A 24,359-nucleotide genomic window follows, 5' to 3' on the forward strand; every position below is an offset into this window, starting at 1 on the left:
AGATAACCCTTGATTTTAAGGGTCTGTCATAATTGAAAATGATATCTGTGAAGGTAATTGTGTCTGATTTTCTTTTAAATTTAAAATACGTCTAGCACATAATCTACAGGATTATTTTTTATAATTTAACCGCTCTATCCTGCCTCAACAAAGTTCAAAACCTCGAAACCTAGTAGGTGATGCCCTTTTCTTTTTGCCGCAATCTTTTTCCCACAGAAGAGACGTTGCAAGTCTGTCTGCTCTATCGTCATTTTCATGGTAAGTGCTCATCTGAGCTCCAGTTCATGGTCCTCACCTTGCCAAACTTTCATGAAAAACACTTACCTAGCTGCGAGGACCATCAACAGTTTCTCCCCCACTCTATCTGTGCCTAAATCTAAATGCAAATTCCATGAACAAAGCTTCTTTCCTAGAACTACTTACCTGTGGAATTCTGTTCCAGTTGTCATGCTTTCCAGCTGACTACAACATGTTTTTTTTCAAGTCCAATGTAAACAAGTTATTGTTGCGCCTCCTCCCTCCACAATGATCCATTTCTACCCCATTTCCACGATTACTATTGATACGTTATTGTCAGTGTCTACACTACATTCATTATTTCATTAACCCTTATTTTCTAGTGGCTCTCAGGCTTTTATAAGTGATGATACCATGCAAAAAAAAAATCTAATTTCGACATGACACATAAGTATGTAATAATGTTTTCACCTGAAATGTGTTAGTTTAAAAGATCACAAATCAAACAAGCAGCAAAATTTTATTTTAACAAAAAAAAAAAAAAAAATCATGTTAAAATAAAAAAAAAATCATGTTAAAATAAAAAAAAAATCATGTTAAAATAAAAAAAAAATCAAGTTAAAATAAAAAAAAATCAAGTTAAAATAAAAAAAAATCATGTTAAAATAAAAAAAAATCATGTTAAAATAAAAAAAATCAAGTTAAAATAAAAAAAAAATCATGTTAAAATAAAAAAAATCATGTTAAAATAAAAAAAAATCAAGTTAAAATAAAAAAAAAATCATGTTAAAATAAAAAAAAAATCAAGTTAAAATAAAAAAAAATCAAGTTAAAATAAAAAAAAATCAAGTTAAAATAAAAAAAAATCATGTTAAAATAAAAAAAAATCAAGTTAAAATAAAAAAAATCATGTTAAAATAAAAAAAAATCATGTTAAAATAAAAAAAAAATCATGTTAAAATAAAAAAAAAATCAAGTTAAAATAAAAAAAATCAAGTTAAAATAAAAAAAAATCAAGTTAAAATAAAAAAAAATCATGTTAAAATAAAAAAAAAATCATGTTAAAAAAAAAAAAATCATGTTAAAATAAAAAAAAAATCATGTTAAAATAAAAAAAAAATCATGTTAAAAAAAAAAAATCATGTTAAAAAAAAAAAAAAATCATGTTAAAAAATAAAAAAAATCATGTTAAAAAAAAAAAATCATGTTAAAAAATAAAAAAAATCATGTTAAAAAAAAAAAAAAAATCATGTTAAAATAAAAAAAAAATCATGTTAAATAAAAAAAAATCATGTTAAAATAAAAAAAAAATCATGTTAAAATAAAAAAAAAAATCATGTTAAAATAAAAAAAAAAATCATGTTAAAAAAAAAAAAAAAATCATGTTAAAATAAAAAAAAAATCATGTTAAAATAAAAAAAAAAATCATGTTAAAATAAAAAAAAAATCATGTTAAAAAAAAAAAAAAATCAAGTTAAAATAAAAAAAAATCATGTTAAAATAAAAAAAATCAAGTTAAAATAAAAAAAATCATGTTAAAATAAAAAAAATCATGTTAAAATAAAAAAAAAAATCATGTTAAAATAAAAAAAAAAATCATGTTAAAAAAAAAAAAAATCATGTTAAAATAAAAAAAAAATCAAGTTAAAATAAAAAAAAAATCATGTTAAAATAAAAAAAAAATCATGTTAAAAAAAAAAAAAATCATGTTAAAAAAAAAAAAAATCATGTTAAAATAAAAAAAAAATCATGTTAAAATAAAAAAAAAAATCAAGTTAAAATAAAAAAAATCATGTTAAAATAAAAAAAATCATGTTAAAATAAAAAAAAAAATCATGTTAAAATAAAAAAAAAATCATGTTAAAAAAAAATCATATTAAAATAAAAAAAAATCATATTAAAATAAAAAAAAAATCATATTAAAATAAAAAAAAATCATGTTAAAATAAAAAAAAAAATCATGTTAAAATAAAAAAAAAATCATGTTAATAAAAAAAAAATCATGTTAAAAAAAAAATCATGTTAAATAAAAAAAAATCATGTTAAAATAAAAAAAAAATCATGTTAAAATAAAAAAAATCATGTTAAAATAAAAAAAAAATCATGTTAAAATAAAAAAAAAATCATGTTAAAAAAAAAAAAAATCATGTTAAATAAAAAAAAATCATGTTAAAATAAAAAAAAAAATCATGTTAAAATAAAAAAAAAAATCATGTTAAAAAAAAAAAAAATCATGTTAAATAAAAAAAAAATCATGTTAAAAAAAAAAAAATCATGTTAAAAAAAAAAAAATCATGTTAAAATAAAAAAAAAAAATCATGTTAAAATAAAAAAAAAAAATCATGTTAAAAAATAAAAAGGAATGAAAACTGTAATATGGTGTTATCGGTTCAAAAACACCATATTACAGTTTTATATTCAACTAGCGAGGGGTACCTGGCGTTACCCGGGTGTTTGGAGGTGTTTGTGGGGAAACTCGGGGGGTGGGGTTAAAAAAAAAAAATATGTATGAGGATCGAACCCGAACCCTTGAGGCAAAGTTGTAAATTAAAGTGGGAAAAAAAACAAAAAAACGTGCGACATGCTAACGGAAACACGTTTGAATTTATTTAATTACTTGGATTTAGCAGGTACCCGTTTTAATGAGTTAATGAGGTCAAGTTTGACTGCGGGATTTCATTTACTGCTGAACGCTTTTTTTTTTTTACCCCCAAGATGTTATAGGAAAAAGACTAACCCACATGCGGCGAGCGACAAATGTTGAATAATTATCTTCCTGAAATTGAGCAAATTAAATAGACAGGCGAGCTTCGTTGTTAACTGTGAGATATTACGATTTATGTGATATAAAAAGTTTTAAAAAGTTGTGAAGCGAGCGACTGCTTCTCTGAAAAAAGCCTTTTGTAGACACACAGAAAAACCGAACACACATACATACATACATACATACATTTTCGCTTTTATATTTATAGAGATTCTGAGTTATACAGTCTTTATTATGAAGTAAATTATGTTTGGATATTATTTTATCTTTGTAATGTACATTTGTTTATTCCATCAACTTTATTTCTATCAGCTTTGATTTTCATATTTTAAGATTAAAAAAAAAATTTGGTTTATTTATTTTATTTTTTTTATTTATTTATTTTTTTTAGACGATAATTCGCAGCAAGACATGTTTAACACCGAATCCGAAACTGAAGAAAAAGAGGAAGAAGAACCAGATGAATTGAAATGGCGGATAGAAAGATATGAACGTGAAAAATGGTTAAAAGAACAAGAGGTAAAAAATATTTCATTTTTTCTTTTTTTTTTTTTTTTTGATGACTGCCTGTTAATTTTGTCTTGAAACAAAATTGAATGACATTATTTCTGCACCTGTGTGATAATATTGGCATTCCCCTCAATGGTGTAGCAACTATTTTTACCACCCGGCATCAAGTAGGTTGAAAATTTCTAAAACTTTTCGCACATTTTTTTTTTTTTGGGGGGGGGGGGCAAAGTTATTAATAACACTATCAAAATTCAGTCCATTGGCAAGTTCTCTCTCTATAGAGAACTGCCAAGTCTGTAAGCCTTGTCTGGCTCATTGCTGATTGGAGGTAGTTCTTTATGAGCTTCAGTTTCAACAATTTAAATATCTCGGAGTTAATTCCATTTCAGAATTATTTAACCAAGTCACTTGCAAACGCGTGCCAAATTAGGTCAACACTTTTAACAATGACAGTTTTGTTTTTTTTTCTTTTTAAAAAGGTGATAGTTTTTTCTTTCCAAGCTAAAAGGCTCATTTGCATATGTAAACATTCAAATATCGAATTCAGGTTAAATTCTGCACAGCGTAATAAATTAAATTATAACAGTATATAATGATTTTTTTTTTTTTTTCAATTTTCTTTTTCTTTCTCCACTTTCAAGGAATAAAAATACATTATCAAACTTCTGGCTTATAGTTTTTTTTTTTTTTTTTTTTGCGTAAAGAGACAAGGTGGGTGGGTTTACTTATAAATTCATCCAATTTTTTCGTATTAACCGACTTGCATTTTTTCTTTTTTTCCAAAAAATCCTTGTGTAACAAGTTTTTCCTAGTCGCTTCCAGTTATTTTGTGTATAGACAAATTTTTTGGGGGTTTCAGATGTAATTCGAATTCCTCGACGGCAGTGTTGTGGATACACTGGGGTATTTTAAAATTCGGTTTTCCCTTATGAGTTTTTGAAATCTCGTCGCCAGTTGTTGTGGTGTCAGTGGTTGAATAATTGACGAGAAAAACACAGTAACGAGCAAATAAATATGTATTAACAAAATACATAAAAGTGGTAATTGAACAATGGCAGGACTAGTGGTGAACGACCATCCACTTCACGTGTCTGTCTCCGACTCTCAGGTAAACCGCCTTTCTGTTCCTCAGAAGTGGTCATGGGAATAGGGGTGCATTTCCAACAATTAATTTGTTTAAAGTATGTTTTGATTCTTATTTATTTATTTTTTGATAGTTTTAAATTTTTGAAATGAAATTATAAAAAAAAATTGCTTTTATTTTTTTCCAGGTGAATGAAAAGAAAACTGAAGAGGAGAGTTCATTTCTAAAATTTGGAAGAATTTTCTTGAAGAAAAAAGGTAAAAAAAAAGAAATTTCTTTTTTTTTTTTTTTGTTTTTCTATTTTATCTTTTTCCTTTTCTTTTTCGTTGTTTTCTATCATTTATTTATGTAGGTGCTTTTTTTTTAGAATTACACTTATTTAAAAAAATGACATAAATTGATCAAGTAATTTTTTTTATCAAGAAAATCAAATTTATATCTAAGCAAAGAGGCTAGGACCACCATGTTGATTTAAATTTTGCTAAAATTCAAGGGTCAACAATTCAATTCAACTAAAGAGATTTTATTTGTATTTAAAATAATTAAAACTTTTTAATAACTAAAAATCATAAAATTTGATTTTCTTAAATAAAAAAAAAGTACTTGATCATTTTTTTTTTTTTTTAATATATCTTTGTTCCATGACAAGTACCTCTTTCTGTGACCTGCTTCCCTAACTGTACTGATATGCAGAAGTTTAAATGTAACATAAAACATCTTGTTAATCTTTCTGAGGCATGGACCCAAATAGTAGCCCCTTACGTCCAAGTGGTGATATGCCTTAAAAAAAATCCAACAAAAAAATCATAAGATTTTTTTTTTTTATTTTTTTATTTTCCTGCCATTTTTACAGAAAGATTTTTTTTTTTTAACTCATTCACCCCTAACAAGGCATATCACTACTTGAACGTAAGGGGCTACTATTTGGGACTATGCCCAGGGAAGATTAACAAGTTGTTGGTTTACATTGCATTTAAATTTCTGCATATCAGTACAGTCAGGGAAACAGGTAGCAGGAAGGGAATTCCAAAGTCTAGCTGTTCGAGGGAAGAAACTATTAGAGTAGAAAGCTTTCTGGCATTTAGGGACCACAACAGTGAAGGAGTGTGATTTTGTTGCTAAGCGTGTTTGTTAAAGATATTTACTTTGAGGGGGCACAAGTGAAGATTTGTTGATTCTGAGAAACTGAGGAATCTGTAGAGCAAACAAATAATTTTGTTGAAAAAAAAATTTCAATAGCACACAGAATGGTCCGACCTATTTCTGGTTTCCTTTGTCCCAGCTTGTTTGACTTTTTTTACATGGTAGTCACCACTTATCAAGGCCCAGAAGCCACTCGGGGATAAGGGTTATTGTGTATACAGTACGTTAGTGTTGGAGATTTGATAAAGTGTCTTACTTAAGGGGGCGGTTCATCAGGAACCTGTTTACATTGGACTTGAAGACATCCAGGTTGTAGTCAGGTGTGAAACAGGCAACCGGAACAGAGTTCCACAGGCGTGCACTTCTAAGAAAGAAGCTCTGTTCATGGAATCCACATCTTGATTTTGGCACAGATAAAGAGTGGGGAAAATTTTTGACAATGGTTTCAGCTAGGCGGGTGTTTATCGTGAAAGATTGGCGAGGGGGGGGACCAGAGATTGGAGCTCAGACGAGCACCTGCCATGATAGTAACGATAAAACAAAGACAGGCTTGCAACATCTCTCCTGTGAGAGAGAGGTTGCAGGGAAGAGAAAAGAGCATCACCCACTAGGCCACAAAGCCCATTTTGTACTCTGTCAATGCAGGATAGGCTGTTTTTAGCAGCTCCTGGCCAGATGTGGCAGCAGTACTCCATCCTTGGACATACTCGGCTTTTATACAGATAGAGAATTGCATCAGGGGTGAGATATCTTCTGGAGCGGTAGAAGGATTCTACCATTTTTCCAGCGACCTTGGCAACAGACTTGATGTAAGTGTTCCATTACAGGTCAGGAGTAAAAGGTCAAACCCAGAAGCTTGTCAAAACATGGAGCTTCCCCTAGACGAGAGCCATCCATTTCAATTGATGCCAGATGGGGATCAGAGCGTTGGTCTTCATCAATTTACTGTTTTGATGCCTCATTGTACAACTTTTTTTTTTCCCCAAAGAGAAATCCAATTCTGTATAGCCAAACCCAAAATCCAAGACCTTTTCAATTTCTTCTCTGTCTCTGTCCTCCCTCCTTGGTTGAACATCTTTCACCTGCAACAAGTCTGACATTCATATGCACCATAATCATGCAACCGCTGAGTGCATGTTTACACTTGACTAAGCTCTAATCTTTGGTTCCTCTTTATTAGACATTTATAGTAAGAACTTGTCTTACTATGATAACTGTCCTTCCTTTGTGTACTTAAGTTTCTTTCCAATAATTTCCCATTTGTGGAACACATTACCATAGATTGTTTCCCTGCAAACTACAACATGTTTTTTGTATATTTGCCAACATCAAATTTTGTTCATTTCATTCATCATTTTCAATCCTTTCATAGCATTCTTCATCATTCAGCTGACAATCCATCCATCTCTAAAATCTTATTTTCAAATTTGTTTTGTCCTTGATAAATGGGAAAAAATTATTCCATCTTGTAATTTTTTTTTTTTTCTCAGCTAATTCTTCACCTTATTCATTCATGACTGTAGTTTTTTTCCTTTTCCAAATAATCCTTTAATTTCTCTCTTACATTTCTTCTTGCAGGCATGTCTATCCCAGATCCGACTAAGAAGGTCACTCCAAATGAAAAGGAACCCCTGAAACAAAATAAAATAAATATAATTCAGGTAAAATGTTCAATAGGAAATTTGATTTAAAATTCGAAAAGGAATATATTTTAGTTTTATTTATAAGTGAAATTTTATCCTATGACTTTGAAAAAAAATTACCAAAAGATTTTACTTTTCCTGCAAGGAATAGATATTCCTCCCTCCTCTCACTGATTGAAAAACGTTGCACCAATGCTCATTGATCTAGTTTTTTTTGTTTTTTAACAAAACTCAAATTTTCACTAATTTTCTTAATTCTTTTTTAACATTTCATCAACTTGTTGAGAAAGAATTATACTTAGGTGGTAAATATGAAAAATCTTACTGATACGTAAGATATGAAAAAGTACCGTTCCATGATGAAGAGTACCTCTTCCTGCTATCTGCTTCCTTGACTGTACTGATATGCAGAAGTTTAAATGTAATGTAAACACATCTTGTTAAACTTTCCGAGGTATGGTCTCGAATAGTAACCCACTTATGTCCAAGTGGTGATATGCCTTAAAAAAAAAAAAATAAAAAAAAAATCATAAATTTTTTTTTATTTTATTTTTATTCAAGCGTAATTCTAAATATGCCCCCCCCCCCTTTTTTTAAACTCTGGCATTTTTACAGAAAATTTTTTATACGAAAAAGCATCTAAGAATTAAAAATATAATTTTTGGTCCCGAAGGGTGGACCTGTAAATTTACCCTTGTCTGTTTGTCCATTCGTCGGTCCGCACTTTTCTCAATAACTACACCTTGGAATTTTTTTCGATTTTGCACAAACATTAAACATGATATGAGTAAAAAAGTAACAGAATGGATTTTCCGGGAAAACTCTGCCCCCCCCCCCCCCAAAAAAAAAAAAAAACATCCCTAGGGGTTAAAATGGCTAAAATTGACACTTTTGTGTTTATTAAAAAAATTGATGCCTTGGATTTTTATAAAACTTTCTGAAAAGTTGTAACTAACTGATTTCTATATAATTTTGTTTGTCTATACTTTGTGATAACTCCTGGATGTGCCCCAGGGGCTCTTTTAGGTTAATAAAAACACTCCATTTTTGGAACTATTTTACCATATTTATCAAAAATTTTCTGTGTATGTCTATTTAGCAGTTTTGCATAGTGCTGAACTCAAATTTAAATATGTTAAGGCCTTGGGGACTTTTGGGGGCTAAATGGGGTGGGGGGAGCTGTGCAAATGATGGACTTGGTCATTTCTTTTTTTGCATGGTGCAGAACTCAAATTTACATATGTTAAGGCCTAAAACTGTACTGCTTGTTCATTTTCACCAGGATTTGACGTCCCCTGGATACTTTTGGGGCTTAATAGAGAGGAGGGGGCAAATGCTCAACTTAGTCATTTTTTTTTTATGCCTCGTTTACTGTGCACTCGTGCGAGACCATGCATGCTTCACTTGTTCTTTTTTTTTTTTTTTTTTGTCCAAAATTCTAGAAATATTAAAATAGAAATGCAGAAAAATCTTTCTGATGCACATACATAATTGTACTTGTCACGGGTTGAGAAGATTATTACAAAAATCATGTTAATTGATTAAATCAGGTCACATATATATATATGAGGGGGAGGACTAAAACTTGCTAATATGATTTCAAATGATCTGAAATAACAGCAAATGCTTATCTATAGATTTGGTGAAATAAATGTGTGTTAAATCATTTCTATATTTCAGTTGATATATTTAACATATATTTATTTCACAAAGATATATAACCAAGTTGAATATTGAAATGCTCATATATTTGGTTCTATAGGACAAAAATACATGAAAAATTTGAAGGCTTTTTGAAGCTTATAATACCATTCTATGGTTAATATTTTATAATAGTTAGTAAAAAAGAACCTATATTTTCAAACCAATAAAATACGCCCAAATTTGCCTACATTTGTATATATATAGTGTCCTGGCAGGTCAGGTTCAGTTTTTCTGCTTTGGAATGAATTTTGTTTTGGATTTTTTATTTTGCTTAGTTGTCTCCCTTGTGCCCGTTCCAGGCCACTAATATATATAAATAAATAAACAGAATTCCTAAATCTAGTAGTTTGAGGCAAGAAACTATGAACTTTTTACAGTGAAGGTGTGGAATTTTGCTTATCGAGTTAATCGTATTTGCATTGCGGGGTACACAAGTGCTACGAGTTCGTCAGAGCACAATCTGGCATGTGTTGGATGGTTTTGAAAAATTAACTTCCAAACTCAACTTCGGCGCCAGGTTTTTATTCATCCCTCTTTCCAAATTTTTATTACTTCCTGTGAACCGTATACTCTACTCTTTTCCACACGTCTCCTGATACCATCCAAATTTAATCTTCCTCTGAAGTCATCAGATCTAAACGTCACATTACACATCCATTGTATCATTTCCTAATAACCCTTATCCTCAAGTGGCCTGTGGGCCTTGATAAGTGGTGATGCCGAAGTAAAAAAAAAAACAAACATATTCTTAGATCAATTCTCTCCATGCAACGCATATCCTCAACTCTCAATGGGCTGGTTTCACTTCAGTATATCATCACGTTTAAAAAAAAAAAAAAATGGTATTCTGGCCATAATAAAAATTATAATCTTATGATATCAGTCACTGAATCTTGAACCGTTTTTTAAAAGACATGGATTTATTTCTTTGAAGTCCATGATGTTGCTTCTATTGCAGATTATGGAGGTGGTGATGATGGAGTACACTATCTGTTCACTTTTATACTCATAAGAAACTGAGCCATTCTTGCTTCTTGGCCGTATACTTTTTCCCATGGCATAACTCCCTGTTGTCCTAGGGAAGGACCTGAAAAGACATCCAGTGATGAGACCCCATTTGTGGGCTGTGGGATATATTGAGTCATCCTTTAGTTATCATTGCTCCTAGGTCCACTTTTGGTCCGAAGTGGTAATGGCCCTGTCGGTGGGGCATTAGAATACGCCGACTGCCCCCCTGCAGAGGGTAAAAGTCCCTCAATGGGGGTCCTGGATATGACCTTAAGCTATATCCAGTGGTGAGGCCCCAGCTTGTGGGCTTTGGATAGTGTGGAGCCACCCTTTAATTACCATTGTTCCCAGGTTCATTCTGACCCGGAGTGGTAGTACCTGTTAGAGTCCCAACTATGGGTTAAATAGAAACCGACGTGAAAACAACAAATATATTCTATTAAAAAAAATTTTCTTCAAAATCTTTGGATTCGGCATTAAATAACCCGAAAAGGGTTGATATGCCGTAAAACAAAAACAACCAACCAACCAAAGTGGTAATATCTATTAGGGCATCTCATGCTACCATATCAGGCTGTCTGAAGATAGGGGCTTTCTGACCAAAAAATGATCTTATTGTTTTTGAAAAACTCAATTATGTTCTGCAAAAACATTTTACTTCTACAAAACAAACAAACCAAACTCCATAAATAAATATTTGAAGATATCAAGAATTTGAAGCATAAATTTTTTTTCAAAAATTACTGTACATGTAGCTCTAATTTCTAAGTTGAATTCAAATGGAAGATTCCATTTTCTTGCTTAAACTCACCTTCTGTGGACTTTTCCATTTGTAATGTTATTTTTACACAGCCTTCTCTAATCTTGCAGTACCCATTGGTAGGTTCATTAATAAAAAATTCAACAGATATGTCTCTTATATAGACAATCTTAGGTCCTGGATATGACCTTAACTATATCTGATGGTGAGGTTCCAGTTTGCGGGCTTTGGAGAGTGCTGAGTCACCCATTAAATGCCATTGCTCCTAGGTCCACTCTGACTCAGAGTGGTAGTACCTGTTAGGGTTCCAACTATGGGTTAAATAGAAACTGACTTGAAAAAAAAAATATTAAAATTTTTTCTTCAAAATCAAAAATCACTGAATTCAGCATTAAATAACCTGAAAAGGGTTGATATGCCATAAAACCAAACCAACCAAACACAATCTTAACATCTTTTCTATGCAATGTCGATTCATTTGTAAATATCTTTAAAACATCTTTTTTTTTTTTTATCCAGACTTTCAAGAAAGGTTCATTTTTGAGCCGCAGCAATGACACTCTCGCCAAAATTGCTGAAATGACAAAACCTGTGAGCAATCAGACAGTAACCACAAAAACTAATGGACGGAATTTTGTTTTTTCTGTTGTCACACCAGATGATACAGAAACGCCGGTAAGCATGTTTTTTTTTTTTATTTAAAAAATTTTTTTTTTTTTAAGTCAATATTTCTTTTCCATATTATTTTCTTTCTCATATTTATGGCCTCATTGTGGAACCATACACTATATATAACCATGCTTCCCTTATCATACTATAAGATCCAAGGCAAGTTTATTTACACTATAAAATTATTGGGAAAGATATGACCCCCCCCCCCCTTTGCTGATCAATGAATTGTTTATAATATTTATCTTGTTTAGGTTGTAAATAACTTTAACACATTGATAAGCCTTAAAACGGATAACGTTTGGAAATCTTGTAATTCATTCTTCACTCCTGTTTTGTCCTTTCGTCCTACCATTCCATGAGCAATGTGTCTGACAAAGGGAGAAGAATTGTGGTTTTCTTTTCTTTTTTTTAAGTTGTTTTTTCAATCCTCTGATAATATTCATCCTCACTCAACAGTCAATCCCAATCTTATTATCCTTGAGTGACTTTTGGCCTTGATAAGTGCAAAGTCAGAATTCAACTTTTAATAAGACAAAAATAAAGAAAAATATTTATAATGTATGTACCTGTCATGGAACAAAAATATCACATTCCAAAAAGTCACCAAAATTGATCAAGTAATTTTTTAATATTTAATTTAATTTTGCTTTTCTTTCTTTCTTTTTTTTTTTTTTTAATAGTAAATTATATTATATATATATATATATATTATATATGTTAATTTCCAACTTTGTAGTTTGAATTGTCTTCCTTTAATTGCTTACTCATAAAATTGAATTTTCTAAAAAAAAACAAAACAACTTTATCAATGTATGTGATTTTTGCAATATGACAATTTTTGTTCTGTGACAGCTATGTACATTATAAAGATATGTCTTTCTTTTTATTTAGGTTAACCCTGGATTTGTACCATAGTTTCGTATTAATTAAAAAAAAAAAAAAAAAAACTGAAAAAAGACAAATCTTCAAATGTAGTCAAATAGCCGTAAAGAAATATTGTTTAATAAGTTTTATGGTGACAGACTTTTAAACTGATCAACCTGGATATAAAAATGATTGAAATTTTCCCCAAATTCTTTCGAAATGTCATAACTATGATGAGGATAACAGTTCTTGAATCATCTAAGGATTTTGGCTACAAAGTGCAGTCTCTATTCTGATATTAAACTTTATCAATGAAGAAAATCCTTCTAAACTAAGGCAATTTGAATTTTTGTCCTAATCCAGAGTGCCATGTTTTCAGGAGATTAATTTTCTCTACATTTAAAAAAAACAAAAAACGACCACTATGTCAAACTTTGTCCTCGTTGAGAGGCAACTAAGTAACGTGTCGATTAAATCGTCTTCTGCTCGTTCTTCATTTCTACGTCGCATGATTTAGATTTGTTTGTACGACACCATGTTTCTGAATTTTGAGATGAGGACTGATTATTTGAATTCTTCGGACTATTGTTCTCATGTTATTTTTTATAACTTTTTGGTCAATATGACCTCCGACCTTCTTCAGATGTGTCGTGTCGTGTCGAGTTTGAGAATCTGCCCAGAATTTTGAATGGGACTCTTTATATAATCCACGGAGGTAGCATACTCTTTCTCTGATGACCGAGTAGAAGTCCGAACTAATTTGCAATTGTATTTTTGAGTGTCGCCCATACTGAGGAATTAAATCATCAACCCACAGAAGAGTGCAACTTACAACTTACCAAGTGCTTTATCTATTATACCATGGGTCCTTGCGACCCTCAAAATACAATTACGAATTAGTTAGGACTTTTACCCAGTCATGGCTGACAGAATGAAAGCGTGCTAGTCCTGTGAATTCTGTTTAAAATTTCGTGCAGATTCCAAAATTCAGCAAGATATTTGGAGGGTACATCAACTGAAATGTTGAACAGTAGTCAAAGACTCCAAATAATATGTATGCCACCAGTTGTGTTCTCTTTTTGTATTGAATGTTGAAGACAAAAGGTTTTTTTATGTGGGAAAATCAAGTTCCCAAAAAGAGGCACTCCGGATTGGAACAATCTCGATCAAAAAAAAAATTGCTCCTTCACTGACCGAGGACAGAATAAATTGTCGCATCAGAACAGATACTACACTTTATTCTTAGCCAAGAATTCTTTGAGAAACTTGTGTTGTATACAAGGTATATGGCCCTGAATTTGTAAAACTTTTATTGCCTTTCCAAATTCAGAGAAAACATACTATGGATCATAGTATACATTATTGATAGTCAGCCATATAACAAAATACAGGGCAGTATATAATATGCATGTATATAATCAAATAACATTATAAATAACACCATAAGGCGGGGCAAATACCGTAACCAGGGGCCGGAAAAACATTGTATTCCACATCGTAACCTGAAAAAACTATCCTAGGGCCACTGTAACCCGGGAGATATATCTCTATATCTATAAAAGTGAAATTGTCTATCTGTGTGTACATTTCCCTACCAAACTACTTTGTCAATTTTCAGTCTAGACTCGAGATTTCACATAAGGAGTATTAAGATTTGGGAAAATCTTTTTAATTGATTTTCGGACAGAAATTTGGCTGACAAGGGGTCAAAGTTCTATGATTTGATCTTTAAAAACTCTACCAAACTCCTTCGCCAATTTTGGGTCTAAACACTTGAAATTTTAGATGTAGGTTACTTGGACATGGATCAAAATTTTTTAATTTGATTTGAGCTCAAAACAATAAATGTTAAGGGGTCAAAAGTAAAAGAAAATTGACCTCTGCTGTCTCTACCAAATTACTCAGCCAAATTTTGGTCTAAACATTTGAAATTTTAAATAAAGTGTATTCAGGCCTAGGGCAAGATTTTTTTATCAGTTTTTGGCCAAAAATTTGGCTACCAAGAGGTCAAAGTTCAAAAGATTTGACCATTGCTGTCTCTAACAAACTATTCAGCCAATTTTGGATCTAATTATTTGAAATGTTACATAAAAAGTATTCAGACATGCAGTAAGCTTTTTAATCATTTTTTGTGCGAAAATTTGGCTGCTAAGAGGTCAAAGTTAAGAGTTAACCTTTGCAGACTCTACCAAACTCCTCCACCAATTTTGGGTCTAAACACTTGAAATTCTAGGTGTAGGTTACCTGGACAGGAGTCAAAACTTTTTAATATATATATATGCACATAAAGTTATGAACGGTCTATAGGGCCCGAGCAAAGCTGAGCTGAACTGCTAGTATATATATATATATATATATATATATATCTATAATATAAAGCTGAATGTGTGTGTGTGTCTCGTCATGAATGGGCTCCTATATGGTTGACTATTTTCAAAAACTGATTACATATAATGAAAGAAGATGTATCGAGACACAGGAATGGATATGTTTGATCCTGCAGAACGGTGGTTCAATAAAATTGTGTCTGCGTTTGCGCCTGGTCCACAAAGTATGGAAAGAAAAAATTAAAAAAGAACGTTTACAAGTGTTTTTGATATAGATCTACAGAAGAATACTTTGATTAGTATGTTTTAACTTAAATGGGGATGGTATAATAAAATTGTGGGGTCTGTGTTCGCGCCTGGCCTCCATAGAATGGAAATAGACACACACTTTAATAAAGACTTTTCATATCTATCTGTGTAAGTATACTTTGATAATTATGTTTCAGTTTGAAGAAATATGGTATAATAAAATTATGGGGTGTTCGTTTGCACCTGACCTCCATAGAATGTAAATATGTCACAAAGTTTAACAAGGTTTTTTAATATAGATCCACAGAATATTGTGATAAGTGCTTCAGTATGAATAGGTATGGTATAATAAATTATGGGGTTTATCTATTTTATTTTTACTTTCATCATATTTTGCTTTAGTTTTGATACCCCCAAATTCGAAGTTATCTCTTTACAGCCCTTCCTTTTCATAACCTATCATACTTTCATAAATCAGAGTCCATTTTCTGTAGGCTGTTTTTGAACCCAGTCAACGGTGGGTACTTTTGCTAGTATATATATATATATATATATATATATATATTAGTAGAAAAAAATATGTAATGACGTGTGTGTGTGTATATATATATATATATAGAGAGAGAGAGAGCTGTAGGAAAATGTGCTTTTGCATATACTTTCTTTTTTTAACAACAGAGCCTATATAGATATATATGATGAAATAAATGTTAAAATGGAACACCAAACTTTTAAGCAAAAGTTGCAAAAATACAAAAAGATATTAATTGTTGCCAACTCTCACAACAGAACTTTTTTGTTTAAAGGTATAATATATATAAACATATATATATATATATATATATATATATATATATAGACCATATTAGGTTACATTCCAATGGCAAAGATTTTATTCATTTTATTGATCATCTTTTCAAAACAAAAACTTTGGTACATATTTTATGTACCGTTTCGTTCACAAAACATTCAGCATTCTTGCATTTGTAATCTATGGACTCCTCAGAAAAAACTATGTAATAAAAGCAAACCACTCGTTGATTACGTGTACACTTGAGAAGTTACATAGAAATCACTACACAATAAGAGCAGCCATCTTGTTATATACACACAAATAAACTCAAGCTCTTGTTTGGGGGGGGGGGGTTGTATCATGATTACACTCATTGCCAGCAATTTTGACATGACATGTTGTTTCATGTGGAAATCAAAAACGTATCTTGATTCACACCACAAATATCACAGCTACATGTGGTCTACCATCAACGTGCGTCATAATTAATGCTGTTTTGTCTTTCTCCACGATTTGTCAATCAGGTTTCTAATGCATTGTTTGGTATACAATCCTATATGAAAGCGGTAAGTAAAAATGTTAACTTCAACGTTCGAATTTTCGTTTAACCATGTTAACAATCGTTTTACTGATTTTATTATGATTTAAGCATTTAGACTATTTAGAAACTGTGAGTACAAAAAAAAATTATCCACAAACTAATGATGAGATTGAAATATTTTTCCTGATTCTGATACAATAACCGATTCCGATTCTATTGAAATCTGTAAATATTTAGTGGTGAGGTTGCTTTTTAAGTTGTTTCAGATTAGCATAAAAAGCCATTTTATAATGTATTTCTGCAAACATAAAAATACATTTGGGAGGTGAGATATATATATACTAGCAGGGGTACCCGGCGTTGCCCGAGTGTTTGTTTCCGGACGGGGGGGGGGGGGGAGTTTTAAAAAATGTTATGGTAGGTAAGTAGGAAGGATCAAACCCGGAGTCATGAGTAAAAGTAGGAAAATAAAGTGTGAAAAAAAACAAACAAACATCTGCAACGTTAACAGTTCGACCACCAAGAAAAGTCCATTCCAGTTGTTTAGGAAAAAAAAAAAACGACTACGGTAGGTCGGCGCGAACGTGAAAATATAATGTGAATTGTCCAGCACGCTAACCACTACGCCACAGAGCACTGCAGCTTAGTTTAGTGATTTTAAATAACTTCACATGAAAGAACTACGAAGCCAAACCGGTGTTCTCTTCTCAACTGTTCCTTGTGAACGATCCCCAAACGGTGTTAAGTGGTGGCAGGGGGAGGAGGAATTTATTAGAGAGAAAATATTTTACCACTTCCATTGATCTTAACCGATTTTGGCTGTGACTTCTCAGCAGAAAAAGTATAGAAATCTAAGATTATCGAGGAATTTGAGAAATAATAAGCCTATAACACACCTCAGATATTGTTCTGCCGTTTGTGCATATTATATTTGCATGAAATATCTTGATTTTTAATCCTATTAAGGTGAAAATCCGACGGGAAAAAATGAGTTCATTTTATTTATATAGAGAAGATATATATATATATATATATATATATATATATATATATATATATATATATATATATATATATATTTTAATTTTATTCGTAGTTTAAAATCAAAAAAGTATTTTATTTTATTAGGACCAGTAATGGAAAATAAAGTTTTAAACAAAAACATAAAAAAATAAGCAATTAAAGGAATCATTTTTGGCATATGAAAATCATTCTGACTTTTTGATTTCGATTGTCTCAACACTACTATGGACCAATCATATACAAAACATTTACAGCATGAATAACTATTTAAAAACATTAAGAACTTGAAGTATAAAAATATCAACTAAAATGTTTGGATTCAGCATAAAATCATCCAAAAAAGGTTGATGTGCCATAAAACCAAACCAGTTTCCAGTTGTTCGATTGTTTTCCTCAAATTTGAGACCCGAGTTAGTAACATGAGATTTAGTTGTGTCGCGTTTTTTTTTTTCCATTTTTGGGTCTATGAAATATCTGTAAATTCTACAATCGTTTTTTTTTTCTGTTTTTAATTTTGTAAGTAAAAAAAAAAAATAAATAAAAATAAAACTATAGTAAATATTCTAGGAAAATAATGATCGAATTACCTCCCTTAGATCTTAGGCGTTTTTAGCGATAAGTTGAATTATCTCCCTTTGGACATTAGTACTATGCAAACTTTACTAACTGTATAATAGTGTTGAAACTAGAAATTTTTATTTTGCTTTTTTTTTCTAGGGTTGGAAGATGATCAACTAATTTCGTTTTTACTTTCATGCATAAAAATTGTTGAATTTAATTTTACGAAAACTAATATTTTTTTCTCATTTTTTTTTTAAACTGAGAAAAACCTTTTTCACTTTTTTTTCTGTTTTTAATTATGAAAAACCTTTATCATTTCTGTTTTTTTAATTAGTTCATTTTTTTTAACCTTTGTTGTTATTTCTGTTTTTTAAATAAAAAAAATTTGTATTTTTTTTAATTGTATTTGTGTCATTCTAACTTAATCTCATAACATTTTGTTTGATGTATCCTCTCGTTTTCAGGTGCATCTTTTCAAACTTTGTTTTTCTTTCTCTGTTTTTCTTTCTTTGTTTTTAATTGTTCTTTACCACAAATAAACAAAAATTTCACTTATGTATCTAAATTGCTAAGATTCCAACGAAAGTTGTGTTGAATGGTTGTGATTTCAATTATTGGTGATTTGAGTGTAAATGTTTCTTTGCAATTTTTTTTTTCTAAAACTGTGTTCACTAATTTTGTTTCCAAACATACCAACATTTTTGTTCAACAATTATTCAAGATTCAAGTACTGGTGAGTAGCTGGATGCCTGATGTTGCCCGGTCGTACAATACGCTTAAACATGATATTTTAATTTATGCAGATTGCGTATGTATTATTATAGATCATGAGGAATAATTTGACTGGTGAACTACTTCGCAAAAAAAAAAAAAAAAATGAAAAAAAAAAAAAAATGGTATTCTGTCTGTGTTTACAATATTACATCAGCTGATATTTGGGTTTGATGATGAATGCCTTGGTAAAATCATTTATGATTAATGTTTAGTTTTAAAATATGCAAATGAAGAAACAATTTGTGGCAATTTCAAATGGTATCTTATCATAAATTGAACTCATTAATAAGAGTAAAATTAAGATAAAATGGTGAGGTACATCCGGGCTTAAATGAGGGGATCACTAAGCTATATCTCTAGATTATAATAAATCTGTTTTTTTAAGAAGAAATGATCTGCTGTAACTTTATTTTCTCCCTTGGCCGGTGTAATGTAAAATATTCCCCTGTAAAAATTATTCTTTTTATCTGTAAGAGAGAAAGACTATTTTTAAGTACAAAGCATATCTAAGAACACATGCTTTGTGTGAAATTTGCAAAAGATATGCTCAGCCATTTCGGAACCTATGAGGAAGGAATTTTTAATATAATAATAGAGATAATGATTCCTTTAGATCCCCCCCTTCCCCTCATTGTGTTATTAGTTCTTGTCTAAAATCCACCAAAACTTAAATTTTTATAATTATTTATGTAAATCCTGTACTTGTTGGATTTGTAAAATATTAAAAAATTCATTTGTTACCATTTTCTTAAAACTCCCGAAACCCTGACTGTACTGGCATGCAGAAGTGTAATGTGAAGATATTTCACTGTATTTATTTGTTTGTGGACTGTTATCCTCATCTTCATAGTTGTTGTTTTACCACATTTCGGCCAACTCATCCTCTGGCCTTCTTTAGGTGCCCATGGCGCAGTGGATAGAGGCGTTGAGTCTCTACGGTTCTAGGTAAGCATTGTCTGAAAATAGCGGTTTCAATCCTACCCAAAGCAGGCCTGAGGATTAGTTGGCCAAAACGTTGTGAGACGACAACTATGGAAGGCGGTTATTACTGGAGTTACAGTTACAAGACTCAGCATTCCTATACTGTTGCGATTAATCACCTGAAGAAGGCCAAAGGATGACTTGGTTGAAACGTGAAACAACAACTATGAAGATGAGGATAACAGTTCGCAAGTAAATAAATATACAAATTACTCATCTCAAACGATTCCAATATAAGATATTTTGCTGCTCAAATCCCTGCAAATTTGATCCTAAATAGTTGCCCCTTATGCCTAACTGGCACTGTATCTTAAAATAACTGTAAAAAAAAAAAAAATTTTTTTTATAATTGAAATTGTTAATCCATACCGTCCCATGTTCATTGTTGACCTCTATGCTTGTGTATCGCGGTTTTCTTCTCCTTCATCTTCTATTCTGGCCGTATCGTCTTGGCGGTCAAGATCACAAGTACTGGTTTACTAATATAAAAATAAAAATGGCGCAAACTCCTAATAGAAAACTCAACTCCAATACTAGTTTCTCCCTCTTGGACAGGGCTCAAAGAAGAGTCCCCAATTTAATATGTCCCATACTGTTGACTTAGCTCCAACTCCTGTCCCATCACTGCAATGTTGCATCCTTGTCTGTTTTATAAGTATTTTAATAAAATGATTATTAACTCCTCACACTCCCACAATGTGCATATCCTCGAAGAACCCGTTGAGCAACAAAATCCCGCCTCTTCATTATAGAGAACCCTAGATGCCAGAAATCTTTCTACTCTTATAGTTTATTTCCATGAACTGTTAGACTTTGAAATTCATCTCTGTACTGACATGCAGAAGTTTAAATGTGATGTGAACAAACATCTTGTTAATTTCCCTTACACATGGTTCCAAATAGTAGTCCCTTATGTCTAAGTGGCAATATGCCTTATTTGTGTTGAAAAAAATCAAAGCTCCCATACTTACAAAGCTGTTTTAGCATTGTCTTAAGAATTGATTCCCAACACCCTGGAAAACCTCATCAGTATGCCCCGTAATTAAGAATTCAGGTGATCGCTTATCTCCCTCTCAATATAGACCAATAAGTCTCTTTTGCGTCATAAGTAAGTTGCTGAAATCTGAGTTAAATAGAGAATTAGTCAACTACCTTAGCAAAAATAACTTCCTCAGTGATATGCAATATGGTTTCCGTTCTGCTAGATATGACAGATGTGCTAACAGTTTTCTCATAGGATTAGCAAATCTCTTGATGAAGGCTTCCTTTCTAGAGCAATTGCTCTTGTTATATGAAAGACTTTTGATAGGGTATGGCATAATGGCCTACTCCACAAAATCTCCAGCTATGGTATAGCTGGAAATGTCTTTTCAATTATTAAATCATTTCTCTCAGATAGGTTCATAAGAGTAATGGTTGATGGGCAGAAATCAGCTCACGGTATTAATGCTGAAGTTCCTCAGGGGTCCATCCTAGACCTAACTCTCTTTCTGATCTACATCAATGATCTCCCAAATCACACCCTAACATCATTCGTAGACATTTATGCTGACGACACTACCATCTATGAGAACACATCAAAGACCGTAAATGATCAAGTTCTCTGATTCTCTTTCCTCTGATCTTGAGCATGTGGTACAATGGGAAAACAGGTGGCTGGTTAATTTTAATGCATCTAAAACCAAACTTCTATCTTTACGTCATCAATGCTCTGATCCCTGTCTGGTATCGATTGAAATGAATGGTTCTCGTCTTGGGGAGGCTCCATGTTTTGACAAGCTTCTGGGCTTGACAATTACTTCTGATCTGAAATGGAACACGTACATCCGCTGGAAAAATGGTGGGATCCTTCTATCGATCCAGTAGATATCTCACTGCTGATGCAATTCTCTATCTATATAAGAGCCAGGTACGTCCAAGGATGGAGTACTGTTGCCACATCTGGGCAGGAGCTGCTAGAAAGAACTTATCCTGCCTTGATAGATTTCAAAATAGACTTCGTAGCCTCGTAGGGGATGTCTTTTTCTTTTCCCTGTAACCTCTTTCCCACAGAGGAGATGTTGCAGGCCTGTCTTTGCTTTATCATAATTTTCATGGCAAGTGCTCACCTGAGCTCCAACCTATGGTTCTCCCTCGCCAAACTTTCATGAAAAACACTCGTCTAGCTCAAACCACTATCAATAATTTCCCTCACTCTTTATCTGTGCCTAAACCTAAACGTAGATTCCATGAACAAAGTTTCTTTCTTTGAACTGGACACCTGTGGAATTCTTCCGGTTCCCTGCTTTCCAACTGACTACAATCGGTTTGTCTTCAAGTCCAACGTGAACAAATTCATAATTAAGTAATGCAATTTACCAAATTTCCACTACTATCCATTACTACGATATTGTGCCATTAACTACTGTTCACTCCTTAACTCTTATCCTCAAGTGGCCTCTGGGCCTTGATAAGTGATAATTCTTTTGTAAAAAACTTCATATGTTGAGCAGTTAGCAAGTCTACCTTCAATAGTCTCTACTTCCTGTGTAATGATTCAAGGGAAATAACTTTAACATTAACAAATGGCAAATAAATACAATTAGCTGGGAATGACAAAAAAAAAAGTTAAATTATTTTGAATCTGCTTAAAATGTCCACAGAAATGAGACAATTCCAAATATGTCTTTTTTTTTTTTTTTTTTTTTTTTTTTTTTTTTTTTTTTTTTTTTTTTTTATAAATTAAAAAAATTTTGTTTAAATTTATTTAGTGATTGATTCTCGACAACGGACCGTAATGTTAATTTCTCTCTTGTTTCTCTTTTCATCCAGAAAGCAACTGGTTTGCAGAAGACAAAATCGGAATCAAAGAGTTGTCAACCAGCCAAGAAACGCAAAATAGAACCCGTCAAACGGACATTGTCCGAGGCAAGCATCTTCCGACACATCGACAAATCTTTTTCCTGAAAATGACACAACGAAAAACAGAAAAATCTTTTATCTTGAGCAGGATTTATTTTATTTCGTTTTGAAATGTCCTTCCACCTAAAATAAATACTATTAACTTATTTTAAAAACAAAATCCAAAAATATCGAATGTTGAATTTTTGATATATTTTTTTTTCTTTTTTTGAAGTGAAAAGAACACTGATTTGCTGGGATTTTTTTTCTAAAGTTTTATTGCTTTAAACACTGGAATTTTTCATGGAATTTCCAAGTATTTTTTCTAATGGATCTGCTATATTTTAAGAATAATAATAGCATTTGGACTTTTGATGAGCATTTTTGATGATTGAGTATGATTGTACTTACAAAATATATAAAGCATGATGTGGTTACTTTATGTAGCTTTCATTTACTTTATATAATTTTTTAATTATACAAACATTATTGGCTACATATGTGCATACATGTTTCAGCTGTGATTTCTTTTGAAGTCCAGCATCGTCAGGCCATTGGTTTCAAATGTGTATGTAAAATTTTGTTCTTAAATTAAATTTTTTTTTTTTATTATTTTTTTTTTTATTTGGAGGAAGGAGGAGGGGGAGGAGACGCTTCAATTCACAGCTGAAACATGTGTGCACATGTTTGTATAAATAAAATTATACTGTAACAACTGTGATTGTCATTGAGCACTGTTAATATCTGTGAATGAATATCTAGGAAACCAAACCAAATCAATACAATCAAACACACACACATTAGCAGGGAAACCCGATGTTGCTTAGGATGGAATTAAGATCAATGAATGTTACACATTTTCAATATTTTATTGTCATCAAAGTCTGTAAAATCACTCATTTTTCAATCAAATTCGTTAGTTGCTCTAGTTGACGATCCACTACGGTGCACTAAAAAGAAAGCTTCATATGCCTCCTTGCATTGATTTAGTCCACAATACATTGTAGTCTATATTGCACTGTAGAGAACCTACTGTTGATTTTATATGCTGGACCCTTCTAGTGTGGTGATAAAACTTCTCAAATGCACTTGTGATGTTAGGCTGTATAAAAGTGTTAACTTTGGTTAAAATCTGACTGTTCTTTCTTTCATTGGATTTTTTTGATTATAGATTTTTGATACTTATTGAAAGCATTCTGATCCAATTTCCGATCTTTAAAAAAATTTCACACAAATGTACTTTGTGTCTGGGAGTGTTTTTAGATAGGTTTTGTATTGGAATACCTCGGATAAGTACCTTAAGCCAATAATAAAAAATCCCATTAAAGAAGAAACGGTCAGCGATATAGCCAAATATCACAAATTCATTTGAGAAGTTTTATCACCACACAAGCTGAAGAGCCCATTGTATAAAATTAACAGTAAGTCCTTTGCTAGGACAGGGGCACGTTAAAAATGAATGTTTCTGTTTTGATCACAAATGAACCATGATACTTGACTTTTGTATTTTAAACTTTAATTGAAGCAAATAAACAAATAACTTTATAAAATCAACAGTAGACTCTCTACAGTGCAATGTAAAATACAATGTATTGCTGACTAAATCACTGCGGGGATGTATGTGAGCTTTCTCCTATTGTACTATGGTGGGTCCCCGACTAGAGCAAGCAATCAATTTGATTGACAAAGAGGTGATTTCATTGATTTCAATGAAAATAAAAGTATAGGAAGTGTGGATCATTCGTTAATCCTCATTCAATCCCGGGCAACGTCAGGTTTCTTGCTAGTATATTAAAAAAATTATTAGTTGAAATCAGACATTTTAAAATATATCGAGTTAC

At 31.4% G+C, this 24,359-nt stretch overlaps 1 protein-coding gene across 2 annotated transcripts in view; it reads left to right on the plus strand.

Moving 5' to 3' along the window:
• LOC145260285 (claspin-like) overlaps nucleotides 1–22,724 on the plus strand; it is a 97,660-nt gene extending 74,936 nt beyond the window's left edge. Inside the window, exons 26-31 of one of the 2 annotated variants that reach the window (XM_080118124.1) lie at nucleotides 3,393–3,520; nucleotides 4,783–4,852; nucleotides 7,317–7,399; nucleotides 11,373–11,528; nucleotides 16,283–16,324; nucleotides 22,450–22,724. In XM_080118124.1, coding sequence (XP_079974250.1) covers nucleotides 3,393–3,520; nucleotides 4,783–4,852; nucleotides 7,317–7,399; nucleotides 11,373–11,528; nucleotides 16,283–16,324; nucleotides 22,450–22,584 — 614 coding nt within the window. In that variant the 3' untranslated portion in view covers nucleotides 22,585–22,724. The remainder of the gene's footprint in view (nucleotides 1–3,392; nucleotides 3,521–4,782; nucleotides 4,853–7,316; nucleotides 7,400–11,372; nucleotides 11,529–16,282; nucleotides 16,325–22,449) is intronic. The other variant, XM_080118125.1, reaches the window with a different exon arrangement.
• The last annotated feature ends 1,635 nt before the right edge of the window (nucleotides 22,725–24,359 follow it).

This window comes from Euprymna scolopes, chromosome 36, assembly GCF_053919585.1.
Source record: "Euprymna scolopes isolate OS-2025 chromosome 36, ASM5391958v1, whole genome shotgun sequence".
Lineage (NCBI taxonomy): Eukaryota > Metazoa > Mollusca > Cephalopoda > Sepiida > Sepiolidae > Euprymna > Euprymna scolopes.